This window comes from Heptranchias perlo, chromosome 41 (assembly GCF_035084215.1).
Source record: "Heptranchias perlo isolate sHepPer1 chromosome 41, sHepPer1.hap1, whole genome shotgun sequence".
Classification (NCBI taxonomy): Eukaryota; Metazoa; Chordata; class Chondrichthyes; order Hexanchiformes; family Hexanchidae; genus Heptranchias; species Heptranchias perlo.
Window position 1 is genome coordinate 14222485 of NC_090365.1, and position 18367 is coordinate 14240851.

Sequence of the window (18367 nt, forward strand, 5' to 3'; positions counted from 1 at the left end):
TTTTGTTTTCACTCCTGGCTGGCCTAACTCTAGTTTTAAAATGATGCCCTCTTGTTCTGGATTCCCGTGCCAGAGGAAATAGTTTCTCTGTACCTAATAGTTAAAAATATTAAAAATAGCACACGCAATTCTTTAACAAAGCCCACTGCTTTTCTCCCATCCACTCCTAAACGCTTTAAGTTTAGATCTTCAAACAAGCCTCTTTTACCAGTGTACATATGGACGGCCCCTTCAGAAACTTAAGAAGCCACCTGTCTGCTTTCCTCATTGGGGATTAGGGGTGTACGATATTAGGAATCCTGAAAAGGGGTAAGAAAGGGATTAAATGTTAAGTAGAGCTGTATGGTTTGCAAGGGGAAGGGATCCGTGAAGTTAGGAATATCCCATTAAATTTATGCCTCTGAAAATATTACAAAATTCACTGAAAAATTTCACAGACAACTCATGCAAAACATATGGGTCCATTGTTCAGTATGAATAAACACAGGCATTGCACGCTATAACAATATTAAACACACCAAGATTGGGACTGTCTGAAAAACATCACACGTTACAAACATGGAACAGGTTTCACAGACACACCAGCACTGGTTTTGACTGCCATGAGATTTATGTGGAACTTCAATTCCCCGTTGTTTGTCTTCATAATTTTATTAACCACTTCACTGAACTACATTCTGTTTCATATGCACATCATTTACAGAATGCTACAGATGTGAAATTGTATTGATTGTATAAAGAGCAAAAGGAAAGCTAAATTTTGCTGGACGCCATTTTGCAGGCACTGTCTAAAAACCCGTGTGCAGATTTAATTGTTGGTACAGTCAGTACTGTATACAGTCACAATGATAAGACAATAGGATTTCCCTCCCTCCCACCCCCAGTGTAACTTTACCACGATTTAACTGCTGGCATGTAAAAAAAAATTGCAGTTATTCCTCCACTTAATTAAAACACATAACAAGCTAATGAGAGTGGATCAAACGTGACTTTTCCCCAGTATTCAAATCATTTCAGTACATCCAAAATGGTAGCCGATATCAGGACTTGTAATGGGATGTAATGACCAGTATTCCATCTGAGTTGTCTTCCATATCTAACCCTGCCAGTCAAAGGGATTGTATAGTACAAAATTTAACTGGACTCCGTCTGTTAACAGCTTCCACTGTAAGCACAACCCCAGGGCGAGATGCCTTTGCTCATGCTAGCTCTGAGCGATGGGCCAGGCTTCTACTGGTAACTCTGTAATACAGCAGGAGGATGAGACTGGACGTCAGACTTTTGTTACTGCGGTTTGGACCGATGCCATAGTTTGCTCGTCAAGGATCCGAGGGAGAGACTAGACTTCTTCTGCTGTGATAGATCAGTTATTCGCTGGTGTTCTTCCTGGGGTTTGGGGAACAGAAAACAAAAATAGAGATTAGTGCTATCTACTGAAGCTATCTGGCTTGACTAACCCTCTCTTCAAAAGGTTCCAGACAGACACACATTAGAAAAAAACAGACTGATGAATACTTTTGAAACAGTGCCCAAAGAAAGAATTTGCATTTATACAGCACCTTTCACGACCTCAGGACAACCAAAGCGCTATACAGCCTATGAAGTACTTTACAACAGTGACTACACTTCTAATGTAGGAAACGCGGCAACCAATTTGCACACAGCAAGCTCTCAAACAATAATGAGATAATGACCAGATAATGTTTTGTTGAGTGATGTTGGTTGGATAAATATTGGCTAGGCCACCAGGGAGAACTCTCATGTTCTTCTTCGAATAATACCATAGAATCTTTTATGTCCATCTGAGAGGGCAGACGCCACCCGAGAGGGCCTCAGTTTAACGTCTCATCTGAAAGACGGCATCTCCAACAGTGCTGCACTCCCTCAGTACTGCGTTGGGAGTGTCAGCCTAGATTATGTTCTCAAGTCTCTGGAGTGCAACTTGAACCCATGACCTTTTGACTCAAGAGGAGAAAGTGCACCCCACTGAGCCACTGCTGACATCTGCCCAAGATCAAGCAGAATTTAAATAACAGTGTGCTAAGTTGAAAAAAGAACTGCCAAACAAACACATTTGAACAAATCGCACAGAACTGTTGCAATCAAATTTAATGGTTTTGTCCCGCCTGTGCAATAAATGTATGAAGTTAGGTTACGATATGATTTGTGAGTGAATCTATTTTATGTACAACAATGAAAGAGGCCATACTAAGCTAATTGTTGGACAAAAATGTATCATTTTTGTAAGTCCCTTTATTTAGAATTATGTAGCAATTGGGCTATTTTATATTATTTTGGAAAGAATTTACTCTGCACATGTGTAACCTTCTACACATGCACAGTCCAAAAAAATGTAAATGAATTTCTTGCATTAGTTTCTGCCATCGTAAAGACATGCCACAAATTCAAGGCTTTTTTTTTAATACGTTCACATGTGGGAGGTCGCATTTATACAGAGCAAATCTTTTTCTTAAGCTCCTCTCCTTATCCTCTCATAAACCAGGCTTTTGAAGTCTAATATTAAAACATGCATTACAGGACAGTCCCTTCCAAAACCAGACTGTCTGGTTAAAGGCTGTATGGGTGGTTTCCCTAAACCTAACTAAGGCAAGCATGAACAATTTAAGAGGAGAAGGATCCAGTTTAGGATTCAAGCAGTGGATCCAGTGGAGTCATTAAAAAAAAGCCAAAGGCTTTCCTAATAGCTCAACGATTTTTTCCAGCGATAGCTGAGCCATACTGACAAGGGAGATACCAGGTTCAATCGCTGGCCTGTGCTGAATTAGCTCTCAGCAGGATTATAGAATTGGCCTCAGCATCCCTAGGTGAGAAAGGGGATAATCAGTTACTGCTCCTCATCACTATCCAGCAACCGCTGCTCATAGTGGCCATGTGTGGACATTGGAGGAGGGCAGGATTAGGTTCGACTGTGATGCCTCCACAGTCAAATAGCTGATGCTCAACGTCCAAACTCAAACATAAATAAAGATCACCTTGGCGAGAGTAACGAGCATCCATGAACCTCTGCAAGGAGTGAGGAAAGTATGTTCAAAGCAGGCCCGTGGTCCGTGGTATATCACATTGGTACCAACTGGCACAGCCATGGGATGCTCGGGTAATGATAACAGTGAGGCTAACAACGAAGGCACTGAAGAGAAGCCGGGCAACTCTCCCAGTGGGTGGAGGGAAAATCAACAGCCAAGTCAGTAAGAGACACTCCTCTCCACCTCTTGGCAACCTAGTTGAGCGCAATATTGATACCTGCACAACCTCTTAACTGGGAAATGGTGCAAGGGGACCAGAAAGAGATTACAAAACAAGTGCCTCGTGTTTGGAGCGACACGAGTGATTAATGACGGAAACGTACGGCCATAGATTGTCCAGGTAGCAATCCTGACAAAACATACGAGAAAGGTGCAGGGATCAATATCAAAAACTTTGCCCATTTTTCCAATTTAACAGCACTGTGATAATTTTATATACTGACACAAACCTGTGCTAATAGCTCTTGTCTTTTTTTAAATGCTTCAATTGGATCGTCTTCCAGAGCATAGTTCTCCAGTACAGATCGGATATCTTCAACTCCACTCACCGCAATTGCTGCAATGTAAGATACAAAAGAAAGTGAAGCAGGGCTGGTACATTCCTGATACGAACTCTCAAATACAGTATCAAAATGCCATATTAAGAATGCATGCTTGAAATCCACTACGGAATTAGGATATTTCACTATGGCATTTATAAAACTGGCCCCAAGAGGTCCTCTGATGGCTTAATGAGTAAATGCACAAGGTTTGGATGTCAAGTCACGTAGGCTACAAATGCCCTGGTTTGACCTGTGTTCATTCAACCAGTCGGAGCTGGGACAGGAGCGGAACTACAATTGGCCTTAGTATGCCCCTAAGGAGGTGGGAAAATCAGCCAGGTTAGCTCTCCCAATCCAACGGTCCCTGCTGCAAAGTAAGTGTGTATGACCTTCAGGTAAAGATCGATCAGACTCGGCTGTGATTAAGCTATCAACATGCACGGTCTAAGAATGCCTACTTGGTCAAGGCACGAAAGACTGTTTGTGGATCCATGTCCCAGCAAATGTCAGTGTCTTCAGGAGAAAGGAGAATTTTTATTGAAGGGGGATGGGCAGAAAATTGGCTCAGCTCAGGTTTGATCTCCGGCCTGGGCCGAGTTAGCTGGTTACAACCAACAAAGACAGACCAAGGAGGAAAAAGAATGGTCACTTGGATCAACAGCTCTCTAGGGTATCATCCAAGTAACCGCCAGTTTCAAGTCTGCATTGGTCAAAGTAAGGATGCAGATTTACCTGCCTGGAATGACAGCTGGGCAACAATGTGGGAGAAAGGAAGAGAAATGAAAGTTCGAACGAACTTGCATTTGTAAAGTGCTTTATGTTCCCAATACGTCCTAAAGTGCTTTACAATCAGTAAATTAGTTTTGAAGTGTTGTCACTGTCATTATGTCGACAAACATGGCAGCCAACTTGCACACAGCAAGGCCCCACCAACAGCAAATGAGATAAATGACCTGATAATCTCTCTTTGATGGTGCTGGTTGAAGGAGGAATGTTGGCCAGGAAAATGGAAGAATTCACTGCTCTTCTTTGGGATCTTTTGCATCCACCCAGTCATATGGGGCCTCTAACATTTTTTTTAAAAATTGGACCGGGCACAGTTTTTAAAAAACTACAATTTGTTTCCATTCACGGAACATTGTCCTGGCCCGTGCATGTTGATAGCTAAATCACTGATCTAGGAGGTAATCACAGCCGAGTCTGATCGATCTTTACCTGAAGGTCACACACACTTACTTTGCAGCAGGGACCATTAGATTGGGAGAGTTAAACTGGCTGATTTTCCCACCTCTTTAGGGGCATACTGAGGCCAATTGTAGTCCCACTGCCCCTGTCCCAGCTCCGACTGGTCAAATGGGTCGAATGGCCTCCTTCCATACTGTAACCTTTTTCTGATTCTATGATTTTTATGGACATCAGTCCCGTTGATTATTTTTTTAAAACTCAGTTTTGTTAATCCACCTCGTTAAATTGGACACCAGATACCAATTTAATTCAACTGAAAGCAACTATTAAACCGAATACAACTGAGACCAGCGGAATCCACCATCAATAATGTACATTTCCTGCATGCAACTTTAAAGGAAAGCATCATCTGTCCAATGTCAATTAAAGCTGTAATGTACTGAACATTTTTTTAAAATTTCCCCCAATACAGACTCTTACTGGATTAAGGCTTCACAGGTGCTGAGCAGCCTTCCAGTACTTCACCCAAGTATCCATTCTTCATGTGTGAGCCAAGACATTAAATGCCAGCAGACTATTTGAAGATGGAGGGCATCACAGGAGAGCCTAATCCTGTACAAACCACACATGCACGTTGGATAGGTGGTAAACCTGCATGGTTTTTCCGTTCCCTAGCCTCATGGGATTCAGGTCAATTGTGGCACCCCAATAACGGCACAATAGGGAAAGTGAACCCAGGACCTTTTGGCTCATATGGTTCAGTATCACATTATATGGTGCCTTGACTTAATTGATAGCACTCACCTCTGATTCAGAAGTTGGTAGGACTTCATTGCAGTACTGAAGGAATGCTGCACTGTCTTTTGGATGAGTCCCTAAATCGAGGCCCCATCTGCCTGTTGAGGTGCACGTAAACGATGCCATGGCACTATTTGAAGAACAGGGAGTTCTCCTGTCATCTTAACCAATGTTCCTCTCTCAACCACCACCACCAAAAACAGATTAACTGGTCACTCATCTCACTGCTGTTTGTGGGATGTGGCTGTGTGCAAATTGGCTGCCACATTTGCCCACATAGTAACGGTGACAGTATTTCAAAGTAATTCATTGGCTATGAAGCGCTTTGGGACATCCTGAGGATGTGAAAGGTGCTATACAAATGCAAGTTCATTCTTCACATACTAAGCCATCAGGGAACACAGGTTTTAAGTTTTATTCCTTTCCCCCAAAAGAATCTCAATTTAAAAAATAACTCCAAATTTTGCAAGACAGAACAATGTGAAGCGTGTTTACTGTCTGACAGTTGCATCATGATCACTGACTGCTGACAGACTGGAGCCTGCCCTTCAAGTCCTGTCAACTGACAGCTCCAAAGTGAAACTTTATATTACTCTCCCAGTAATTAAAATCAAATTGAGCGGAAATTTACATCTCCACTGGAGGGTTTACTTTAGGAAAGTGTTTCAGAGGGAAATGGCTCCGACTGATGCGTTAAGCCACGCAGAGTGGGAGGGTCCCAGGTTTGAGTCCTTCGTCCAGATCTCAGCCAATTTTGCTTTTAAGTCGACCACCGAGGCAAGCAATCGTAGCTCGCTGATTTTATCTTCTCCTGGCTTAACACTTGACTATTGCAACCAGCTTGAGGCTGGGAGGGCTGCAGAATGGGTAACTAAACCCAAGTTTACTCCACTTTACCCTGGGAATCATGCTCTACCACCACAAGTATAGCAATTTATTTCAGTCCTTGCTGTCCCACACTTTTAAAAAGATATCTGAATATAGATGCCCTCAATTATGAAGTTATTTCTCCTCCTCGTTAGTTGAGGGGCAGATGTTAGGGAAGCAAAATCAGCCAGGTGACCTCTTCTAATTCAATGACACTTGCAGGAAAGTGCATGTGTGTCTGGCTGCTGGGAGTTACGTAAGTGACCTGAGGCCTTGAAACTTACTGATCTTCATATGGGGAAATGTCTCTGTTCAGCTTCTCTCCCACTGACAATCCAGCCAAGGCACAGAATTTGCAAGCAGGCCTTTTTGTGTGCAAACACATCTTACCACTTCTGAAGAAAGTGCATCACTGCGCCAACCTGCTGAGCCACGAGAGCGCTCTCTCATCTCTTTAACCTTCTTCCTAGACAGAGTGCCTCTTTCATATTACAGTAATCGTGCCTCTGTTCTCTACGAGGTAAATTCAGCAACAATGGGGAAAGGGTAGTGGCGCAGACGTTGTGAACCCAATCTCAAAGCAACGGTGAATGTTTTTTTAAAAATTCGTTCATGGGATGTGGGCATTGCTGGCGAGGCCGGCATTTATTGCCCATCCCTAATTGCCCTTGAGAAGGTGGTGGTGAGCCGCCTTCTTGAACCGCTGCAGTCCGTGTGGTGAAGGTTCTCCCACAGTGCTGTTAGGAAGGGAGTTCCAGGATTTTGACCCTGCGACGATGAAGGAACGGCGATATATTTCCAATGTGGCTTTACCAGTCTGGCTGGGGTGTGCTGCTATCAGGGGGAGGTCCTTACATGCCAGCGACGGTACAAGCACATGGCTGCCCATATTATCAAGCAGAGGTTAGTTTGCCCATGGCCATCCTCCAGACAGCAGATAAATGCCACAAGCAGTGCCTACTTAGCCCTGACTTTCTGTGAGTTGCATCTTATGAAAGGCCTGCTTGAACTGGATTTGGTGCATGCCCATCAGGTAATTCACATTACAGGGTTTCCTCCGATGGGACCCTTGCCACTGGAGGCAAAAGTGTGATAAAAAGGGGCAAAAATGTCTGTAGCTAAGGCTTTTTGACATTAAATTTAATGCTGATCAGGGAAACACATAATTTAGCTCTGCACAATGCGATTTTAAACACACCCCAGATCCTCTTCAAACCTTCAGTGTCACAGCTTCTCTTTAGCCTCTGTGACCTTCTTTCTCCAGTTCATTCAAAGGCACAACAAATATTTAACTCGTTCATAACTAAAGGAGCCATTTGGCATTGTTCCCACCGTGGACCTTGGTCCTAGGAAGATGCCAGATGGCATCATTGCAGCTGCTTGCAGTGACATGATCTATAGCAAGTGGCATCACAATGGCAATGCGTGGTGAATGAGTTAATCTACATCAATAGTGAAAAGAGGAGGAAAAAAATACATTAATAAAACACAAAGGCCAAATAACCAGATTGTCATAATTGACCCAAAGGTCTTGGGCACATATGCCTCCTTGCAGCTTTCCTATGATTAACTGTTAAGGTACCAGTTGCAGTATTTGTTATGCAAACTTTAAGCAGCTCTTGTTTGTTCAACTAGGATGGTGGGGGGGTTAGGTTCAGTCTCAAAAAAGATTACTCGACTATCCAGCCAATTTGACTCGGTCACAAAGCCTTCGAGGGAACCTCGCTCATGAGAATCCACAGAACAAAACACCTCGCCAACCAGCTGGCAGATGGGAACTTACTTTTCAGGAATGCCGCGAGTTCATACAGGGTTCGGTCATCAGAATTTCCATCCCATTTCTTTAGTGCAATACCGTTGAAGGGCTGGAGTCTGAAAGCCTCCTTTTTACAGTCCACGATAATAACTTTGGAAGGATCCCTATTTAGGCAGGACACGTCCTGCAAGAATGGAAAGAATGAAATTATGAAAATTCAAAACATGTCAACACAATTCCATACTGAACATATGTTAAGCCCCCCCCGATGGTTCAGCTAAGACAGTGGCACACCAAGCAAGGAAGTCCCGTGTTTGGTTCTCAGTCTACGCTTTCAACCAATGTCAGTGTACGTGGGTGAAGACAAGATCAAGCTTGGCTGCGATGCCTCCCACAGCTGAATGGCAGGCCGACAGTGACTGGACTTACAGATGAAGAATGCTAATGTGGGTGAGGAGCTGAAGCATGATTAGCACCTGTGGAACTGTATTGCAACACCAATCAGCATTTACCAGGAGGAACACCCCTTTTCCATGCTGAGTTAACTGATTCCAGCAGTTGGACACTTCAGCAGCATGATGTGCCCCCCTGGGTTGGGGGAGGGAGGGGTGAAAGGAGGGGGCAAATCAGCCAGGGTTCATGCTCCTAATCATTATCCGGTGACCCCTCTTTGAAATGAATGCCTGGATGTTGAGTCAGAATTGGGCTTGTTGACATTGCCGACATTGTCTAGGTCCATGCAGGATGAATAGCCACTTTGGGCAGGGGAGAGTGGGGGGCGGGGGAAGATTGGGGGGACATTCACTGTCTGTGGCAGAGTCAGGAAAAGAAGGGACGGGAGGGAAGAAAAATTGGTGATGAGTGTCAAGAAAATTGTCAAAAAATGAAAAGAAAATCCAAAACAAAATCAGCATGAATTTCGTATTAATAACAAATATTATTAAATAGATTGCTGCCACCATCTGCGGATATAGAATTGCCAGATTGTTTAATCTAATTATTGCAAACCCATCTGTTCTCGAGCAGAGTACATCAGTCATTATTTGACCAGAGACAAATACTAATAAAGCTGTTATATGTCACCCCTTCATAGCAGCAGAACCTCTTAATTAATTACAATTAAATTTACACTCACTCCATATAAACCTGCAGTGCATTAAAGGAGCAGTTTAACATCTTGCAGGGAAACCTGTCGAGGGTTAGCATGTTTCCACTTTGCAGACAACTGATATTCAACCAGAATATTAACTTGAATGAGGGTGAAACAATATCAAAGGGTGTGAAAATAACACTTCAAATTTCTATAGTAACATTTCCATGGCACAAGAAACAAACAGGATTACAGCTGCTGTCATTTTGTGAATATATTAAGTGCTCTGCAGATTATTTGTTGATATATAGCCTTGGAAATGAGAAATGTGCGGATCAGAGTCTTGCATACCATGAAGATCCGAGATTTGATGCCACGTCTGTGTTCAGTTAGCTAATCTAAGCAAGGGCGGCTGAAGGAGTGAAGGCATTATCGCAGCCCAACTCTCCCTCTTTCAATCTCTGTAGCCGGCTTCCGTCCCAACCACAGCACCAAGTCTGCCCTGGTCAAAACTGCAGCCACGATGAGTATCCCTTCTCATCTATCTTAACCTCTTAGTGGCCTTTGAAACATTCCACCACTCTAGCCTTCTCCACGGTTCACCCAAGTGGCTCTGTCCTTTCACGGTTCTATTTCTACCTCTCCCGAGGTACTCAGCGCATTTTCCAACATGGTCACCTCCACTATGCCCCAAAATTCTGTTCTTGGCCCCAATGTATTCTTTATGCATCTTGGAGACATCAGCCATGGGATCAGCTTCCATATGCATACCAATGACACCCAGCTTTACCCCCTACCACAAACTTTGATTCCCAGATAGTGGCCGTGCTGTCCAACATCAAGTTGCACATGAACCAGAACTTTCTCCATTCTCTGGCAATACCAAATCCATCCTATTTAATTCATGACAGAAACTCCATATCCTAGCCTGATTCCATCTCCCCCACAATATCCTTCTTTACCTTTCTCCCTCGTGTACTTATCTAAGGGGAAAATTCTCATGATTTCAAGAACCATATCAGGTTATTTTATGCAATGAGATGTAATTTCCCCCCCCTCCCCTTGCTATGTCATGCAACATGCCACTGTTCGATTGGGACTATCTCAACCCAGAATCTCACTATTTTGTGGCAAAGACACATTGATGCTGCAACGTGCCATGCCATTTATTTGCCTAATCTTCTCCCCTTCTCTTCTGAAGGTGATGGCTTTTTCTGTGGTACAGTTTCATTGGTGCCTGCAGCCCTATGGTATCTTGTCCAATTAACCATTCTTCCCACTGAGCCTAGACAATGAGCTTCAGCAGGTGCCGTGACGTTTACCACAGTGAGGCCCAATCTCATTCCCACCCAAAATCCACTCATTTCTGCAAGGGTCACTGGATGGTGATTCGAGTGGAAACCTGGCTGGAGTTTCTCCTGTCGAGCCCAGGGGCTGCCCCAGCTGAGGTCAACTAAGTCAGCAAAGGCCAGGAAATGAACCATGCCATCCCGGACTACAGAATGGAAAGCAGCCAAGGTTCCCACTCCTGATGGTCATGGGTTAACAATAGGTGGGAAAGTGCGTGCATGTGTGGACAGACATAGAGCAAGGGTAGGTCAGCCCGCTGATACTCAATTTCTAAGCTCACGCATGAAGAAGGTCTGGCACATTGAACAGTACCCTAGCATAAGTCATTACCTCCAGGAGAGAGGAGAAAACTAGGGGTGGGGGGGGGGGGGGGGTCGGCGAGGGCGGAGAGGGCAAGAACATACCTTAAGACAAAAGAAAATAAACCTTAAACAACATTCTGTGCTATGTATCCTGGCCTCCTCATAAAATGTCCCATAAAACCAACTTAATCAAAGAGGGTGACTCCAGTCCTCTTTAAAGAAAAAAATCCGCCAGCACTTTTATGGGACTGTAAAATCTGCTTTGAAGAATTCAATTGGAATTAATTTCATGGAAATAACCTTCACTCAAATACTTTCACCTCCGCTTCAAAACTCATTTGCATAAGCTTCCCCCAGTGGTTCAGCAAGTTTATCCAGACAGCAAGTGAGCCACACAGACCAGGAAGCTGCTGCATTCCATCCCTGGTCTTGAGTTGAGTTAGCTGTTCCCAACCAGGGTGGCAAAGGAGGCACTAAAATTGGCATCAGCACATTTGAGTTACAGAAGGAAACACCAGCCAGCATGCCTGCACCTACTAGGAGTGCGTTATGTCTGGACATTGGATGATTATAGGTTGTGATGATCCATGCAGTTCAATAATCTGCCAAAACTACAGATGAACAATTGCCATTTGGGTGAGGTTCTGGAAGACAACTGGCACCTATGGAATCATACACCAATAAGGAGTCAACAAATTTTGGAGAGGAGAGAAGGGAAGAAAATTGGCACAGAACACAGAAAAAAAAACGTATTATTGACACGTGATTTTACAGGGTCCACATTGTTTTTGTTTCAATTGTCTCCTGTGGCTCTTACTCTTCTGGAGACATGGTCACTGCGCTGTGACAACTTGCGAAATACATCTTCCCTTTTACTACGCAGCTTCCAGAATCAGAGTCTGCACAGGCAGCCAGATCCACAGGAAAGGCTCTCGAGGGTTCTCCCTCTCCCCCATGTCTACATCACAGCCCTGCTCACTGCAATTCTTTCCCATGCTCCCTCCCCACCTTCAAAAACTTCCACAAAACCTACTAATTCACCTTGTCTTTGGTCACCTCCCCAAACTCTTCCCCACAGCAATCAGCAACCCTTCCAGCAACTCCCCCTACAAGTGACTGTTTTTGTGCGTGATCCTAAGTGTTGGCAGGCTATTTAACCAAGGGGACAGTCAAGCCCTACTCAGTCTTCACCTGAAGACTACACACAAGTTCTTGCTAGTAGGAGTTACCTCAGTGATCAGGAGTGGAAATGGTGGCTAGTTTTCTCTCTCTCTCACTCTCTCTAGCCCTGTGCAAGAAGACTACTTGTGGCGCCCCAGGTGTTGCTCAGCCCAGATCAACGATTGAACCTGGGACCTATTGGTTAGTATGTGTACAGCTCAGTACCATTCTAGAACATTTTCAAGACTGCACTAATGCGCAAGTCATAGCCCTTGTTGTAACCTTCATAAACTGGAACCCTTGATTTTAATTCGGTGCCTGTGGAATTTTTAAAAAATCATGTTTTAAAAGTAAATTGAAATTAGCCAGCACAGTGGAATAGATGCACCTGACCAGCGCACCAGAAAGTGACAGGATGCAGAATCCAGACATGTAGGTTTGCATTTTGTCCTTGGTTGTGAGGGCACAATGCCAGGCAAACACGGGAGAGGGTGAGCCCTCGAGATCAACTCCTGGGGATCTCCCAGCTGGTAAATGAAAGCTGGGAAGCTGGCTGCCTGCCTGCCCAGACTCTCATTCTGTAAATCATAGAAAGTTACAGCAGAGAAAGGGGCCATTCAGCCCATCATGTCCATTCCAGCCAAAAAAGAGATTTCCAGCTTAATCCCACTTTCCAGCACTTGGTCCGTAGCCTTGTAGGTTATGGCACTTCAAGTGCACATCCAAGTATTTTTTTTTAAATGAGTGGAGGGTTTCTGCCTCTCCCACCCTTTCAGGCAGTGAGTTCCAGACCCCCACCACACTCTGGGTGAAAATTTTTTTCCTCAGCTCCCCTCTAATCCTTCTACCAATTACTTTAAATCTATGCCCCCTGGTCACCGACTCCTCTGCTAAGGGAAATAGGTCCTCCCTATCCACTCTATCTAGTCCTGTCATAATTTTATATATCTCAATTAAATCTCCCCTCAGCCTCCTTTGTTCCAAAGAAAACCCCAGCCTATCCAATCTTTTCTCATAGCTAAAATTCTCCAGCCCTGGCAACATCCTCGTAAATCTCCTCTGTACCCTCTCTAGTACAATCACATCTTTCCTGTAATGTGGTGACCAGATAGCGTAGGAGAGAGGGAGATACATTTTCAGAGCTGTACAACTGCCACAGCACAATGCGGATCGGAAACATAGTTGTAGAGCCATTTGTAAGTGTTACTCCACATCAAATCATTCTCATTTGCCTGAACAAGCTGCAAAAGGCAAAGAGGTTAATAGGGATAGGTGTTTAAAAAAAAGGTTGTCACTTTACATTACACAGTTTATAAAGAAACATTTGATTAAATTATCCTAATTTCAGATTACATTAGATATAATTTAAGACTGCACTAGAGATAATTGAATTATTCTAGTTAGATGTGCCCAGAAATGATAGGGTGTAGCTAATTGCCAGGTAACATTTATAACCGTGCATTGCTGCATGAATACACCTGTAGTTATATGCCAGCTAACACATGAAAAATCAATCCTGAAATATAGAAGTTTTTTTTAAAAAAAAGACATTACCCAGTTTAAAAAAAACAAAAGCAAGTCAGACAAAAAAAAAATCTTGATCAAAATGTAAATTGCTGTGCATCTAACCCTGGGAGCCTGTCATTTCCTGACCCAGGTTGTATAGTTGCACAATAGTTGGCGAAGTCTGTTAGATTGGGTTTCAGCGCTGTAGCTTCTCGTTTGATGTTTTGATTGGTGCAGGTTGACTTCTGACAGTGCCAAAAAAAGTGACAGATTGCCCATGGCCAGATGCTGCACAGCGAAGGCAGCAGAGCAGCATTTTGTCAAGCGGCAGATGGGCGATGGGCTGTTTTGGAAGACACTGTCGCCTTGCCCTGGGTCTAACGAGGGCTTCTGTCGATAGTTAAGTTGACTGCTGTGATTCATGAATATCAACAACTTTGCTACAATTACCTGTAGCATATGCAGTGCAAGGCACATTCTGCAAGTGGACGAGGACTACAGTATACATACTCGTATCTGAAGAACAAGGTGATGACATAAATCCAATTAATTGAAAGTATATCAACACCTGGATTCACGAATGCTTTCCAATAACTAATGGATGTATTGCAGACTTGCACTGAGGTAGAGTTCTACAGGTGTTTCTACCCTCCAGCAGGTCACCCAGGTGCGCATTTTTCACGTACTTGCCTGGACAGTAAATCTTGGCAGGCTACTCGACCATGGGAAGCATTATTGCCAAGCCTGATCCCAACCTCCCCTGATGTACACATATACTGACTTTCCAATACAGGTCACCGGATAATGGACACAAGCAGGAAGGAATCTTCGAGTCTAAGGGCACAAGCCAATTGTAGCGCCTCTCTGGTACTCCAGTGCACTGGCCAGGGAACAAATCTAAAACCTTTCTAGTCTGCATTGCTCAGACCTACACTGGGCATTGCATTTATCAATCATGCCATTCAGAACACAGTACTTTCTAAAATTCAGTGAAAAAACTATTTTTCTCATTTGTAATTGGATGCATTGTGCTTGGATTTGAACGTTTACAAGGTAAGTGCTTTTATGCATTCTGCCGACCCTATATTTTGTAAAATTTGCAGAAGGCTAAAACAAAAATCTTTATTTTGATGTAAAACACCACAATGTCAGATTCACTCTCAGAAAACTAATTGATTGTCAGCACTGGCCGTGACTGCTAATTGTTCAGTATCACGTACAGAGCATGTCGACCAAAGAGGAACAAAAAAAAAACTTATCCAACACAGGGAAAATAACTTCCCCATTAACTTAGCATTATAAATCAGAAAGAGAAACTTTGGAGATATGCGTATAATTTCAAGGCTATAATCTCAACAATTACACTGTAATGCCCAGATCTCCTCTTGAGGTTTATGACTTTCATCTGAATTTAAACATTACTGCAATTATTCCCAAATCCAATATTCTCTGTAAAATATATATACACTGATTATTATAAAATGCCCTTTATTTAACCACGTGGTTTTTTTTTTAAAAAAAGAGCTTCGATTGAATTCAGTGGGTTTGCGGAGTACTGGGTGAGAAGGGTGACTGGGGAGTGTTCAGCACCTCCAGGTGCTGGTATGGATCCCCAGAGATTGGCACCTCGTTGATCAACCGATGGCCTCGAGAGACTCTCTGGCTAGCGGTGAGCGCCCTACAGAAAGAAGGCCCACAGGTCCACACCTCATGGTTCCATGCACATCCTGTGCACCATTTTGTCAGACTGGCAAAGATCTCATTTGTTTTGTTGACATTCTTCTTGTGGGTAGTATCGTGTTGCACATCGCTGGGATACACCCTCTTCCTACCATATGTAAAAACTGGATGAGCTTCTCCTGATAGGAACAGGCCAGATGTGGGGGCTGGAGAGTCATGATCACAGCAGCCTCTTGGATTTTCATCTAAAAGGCTAGAGGTGAGGTCATGCCTATTTGATCAGGAAGTGGATGGGCAGCATCTAGAAGACATTAAAACAACAGGGAGATTGTTCATTTTTATAGCTGAACATAGGAGTGGGCCACTCAGCCCCTCTAGTGTTCTTCCTTCATATCAGTGAGATGGACAGGTTTCTCCATCTTTTCAGGTACAGACAAGAGAAGAGGATGTATTTTTCTTGTGGAGGGCACAAGCCCAAATACGTAAAACCAATCTCGATTCATGAAAAGGTGTAGATCTCTCGTATTTGTATTAGTGTCCAGGTGAAAGGCCATGCCTCACTCCCACACTGGTACAGATGAGTTTATAGTCTGACAGTGGACTGAAATTTGGAAGATGCTGGGGAGGGGAGTGGTGAAATCAGTAACACAGATGAGAACGTCACCTGCACTGTGCTATTCTGTGCTGCACTCCTCCAGCTCACAGGGTGTGGATATGTGGACTGTTCCCAGGGGTTTCACAGTCAGGGCAACAAGAACAGGGAGATAAGGGGCACCCCTGCCTGATCCCGCACAGAAAAGGGAAAGATAAACGTGCGTTTGAACGAGTCACTAGAGGCCACTTGCTCGCCCATGGGAAGTAGGAAGTTCCATTCTAACTGGTTGAAAATCTTTTCTGCCTCCAGGTAGAGCCTCAGAGCAGGTATGGCTGTGCTGTTATAGTGATGCACACAATCACCGGGTGCTCTCTATGAAATACCCTCACATGAAGCTAGTTTGGTCTGAGTACGGGTTTTTTGGATAAACTTGCAGCAAAAAACATGAATTCTCTTGGAGCTCGACTGGTGGTTCAGTAGGTAAGTGAACTTCACGTTGTAATACAGGAAGGATTCTAGGGTTGATCTCACTGGACTCAAGTTCTTGCTCCAGATGGTTATTCAGTGGCCCCTGATGGAAATACATGTATGGATGTTGGGTGAGGAATAAAAATGTGCTCCGTTGTGATGCTTCTTATGGATGGATAGCCTGCCATCACTCACTGTCCAGAATGGCCACATGGTGAGATACCAAAGGCCTGCCAGTGCTCACATCACTACGCCAAGAACAAGGCAGCGCTTATGGGAAGAAGGGAGAAAATTGGAGGGGAAGCTGTTTTTCTACCCAAATCCATATCAATTTTCGACTCACTGTGGTACCAGCAGTTGACCCAGATCATTTTATTTACATTTAGATGAACAGAATGATGTTGGGTGTACTTTGCTTTACACCACAGCTTTATCATGCAGACATCTGCATCCACCCCCCCCCCCAGTGTATTGTAATTAAAGTTGGATTTTAAACAAACATTGTAATCTAGAAGATGAAATAGGAGTGAAGGCAAATAACTAACCCATATTACAGTTAAAGTTTCACAACCTTTCTGACAGAACAGAAATAAAACATTTATTACAGGAAAGAAAAATTAGGGAGCCAGACGAGGAGAGAAAGAAAGTGGAGGTACAATGAAAATAATAAATGCCGAGTAGTAAGACCAAGACCAAGGTAAAGACACAAAGGGAGACACGGACAAGAGGTTTGGCCCCATTCTACATAATTTTCTAAAACGCCACAAACTGTTGTACTGAAGAGACATTGATATCTAATTAAGCACTTGTGGCTATAACATCCCATGTCTTTCATCTGGAAATGAAAAGGTCCTTTGGGGAATCAGTCTCTAACACTGTGGTTATACTACCAGCAGTCTTTAAACTATCGTAATCTTAACTGCACAGCAGGTCTGTCACTGCTGTTGCTCTCGGCAAACCCAGTCTTTTTCAGGAGGCCCGAGGGGATGGTGTGTGCTCAGAAAGACTCCCTGGGTGCCACAGGACAACAGATGGGAGGTGGGAGGCGAGGCAGAAGGCTTGCAGTAATGCAGGCCACACATACTATTGTAGGCATGGTCATTTCAGAGGAGCTCAGATTACAGAACATGGGGCAACGCACAACCCATCCTTCCCCACCACCCCTCAATAAACCTCTGCTTTGTAAATATTGTGCTGCAGGTATTGTGGAATTGAAGGCAGTGGCATCAGACAGATGGGATACAGAGCCTTACTGCGGACTTTAACCCTTTACAGACTACTAGATTTCTGCAGCATAAACAAAGACAAGATTTTGTTTTGCCGTGTTCTCCCTCCTCCCCTGAAGATGCTGATTCTTGCTGGACGCAGTCCTCCTGCCCCTCACCCAAACGGGCACTCTTCATTTCTGCAGCTGACGAGAGATCTGGGGATCCCCCTCCACCCAAGTATAAACAGCCAGTTCAGACCCAAAGAAATGCAGGTCTACAAGTCTGCCGTTTGATTAAAACCTCCTGGTTCAGCAAAGTAAACACAAGGAGCTGAACCCGTGCTGTCTCGACTCTGGGTTTCACACAACGAGCTTGGCTTACCTACGGAGAATGGCACGTGATGCCCAAGGTAAAAGGGAAAGAGAATCAAAGAGGTCACTGTGTAGAGACAGCAATGGAAAAACAAAAGCACTTTTAGTGAAATGTCTCCTTGATAATTTCAAACTAGCATGTAGCGTGAAGAATTAACCGAGTTCGAGATTCAGTTGTTCCAAAGTCAGAGAAGTGTCTCAAGCATCAAGCACACAAGTAATTTATTTATTCAACTTTTCAGAGTGTTTGACAACTTTCCTGGCTATTCTTTCACCGACAAGTACACCTGCAATTTACATCTCGGTTACACAGTGGACCAAATGGTCTCTTGTGCTGAAATTTCTAAAATTTTAGGTTCTTTTAGGAGCAAGTTTGAAAATCACTTGTTTGTAAAAGGCAGAGAATTTATCAAGAAATGGTACCTGTACAGCAAAGTGATCTAA

General features: G+C 43.7%; 1 protein-coding gene across 1 annotated transcript in view; it reads right to left on the minus strand.

Moving 5' to 3' along the window:
- Positions 1-876: 876 nt before the first annotated feature.
- The window catches only part of timm50 (translocase of inner mitochondrial membrane 50 homolog (S. cerevisiae)), a 140174-nt gene continuing 122683 nt past the window's right edge, over positions 877-18367 (minus strand). Inside the window, exons 8-10 of the mRNA XM_067975144.1 lie at positions 8220-8376; positions 3494-3600; positions 877-1386 (exon numbers count right to left, since the gene is read on the minus strand). Of these exons, the coding sequence (XP_067831245.1) occupies positions 1285-1386; positions 3494-3600; positions 8220-8376 (366 nt within the window). The 3' untranslated portion in view covers positions 877-1284. The remainder of the gene's footprint in view (positions 1387-3493; positions 3601-8219; positions 8377-18367) is intronic.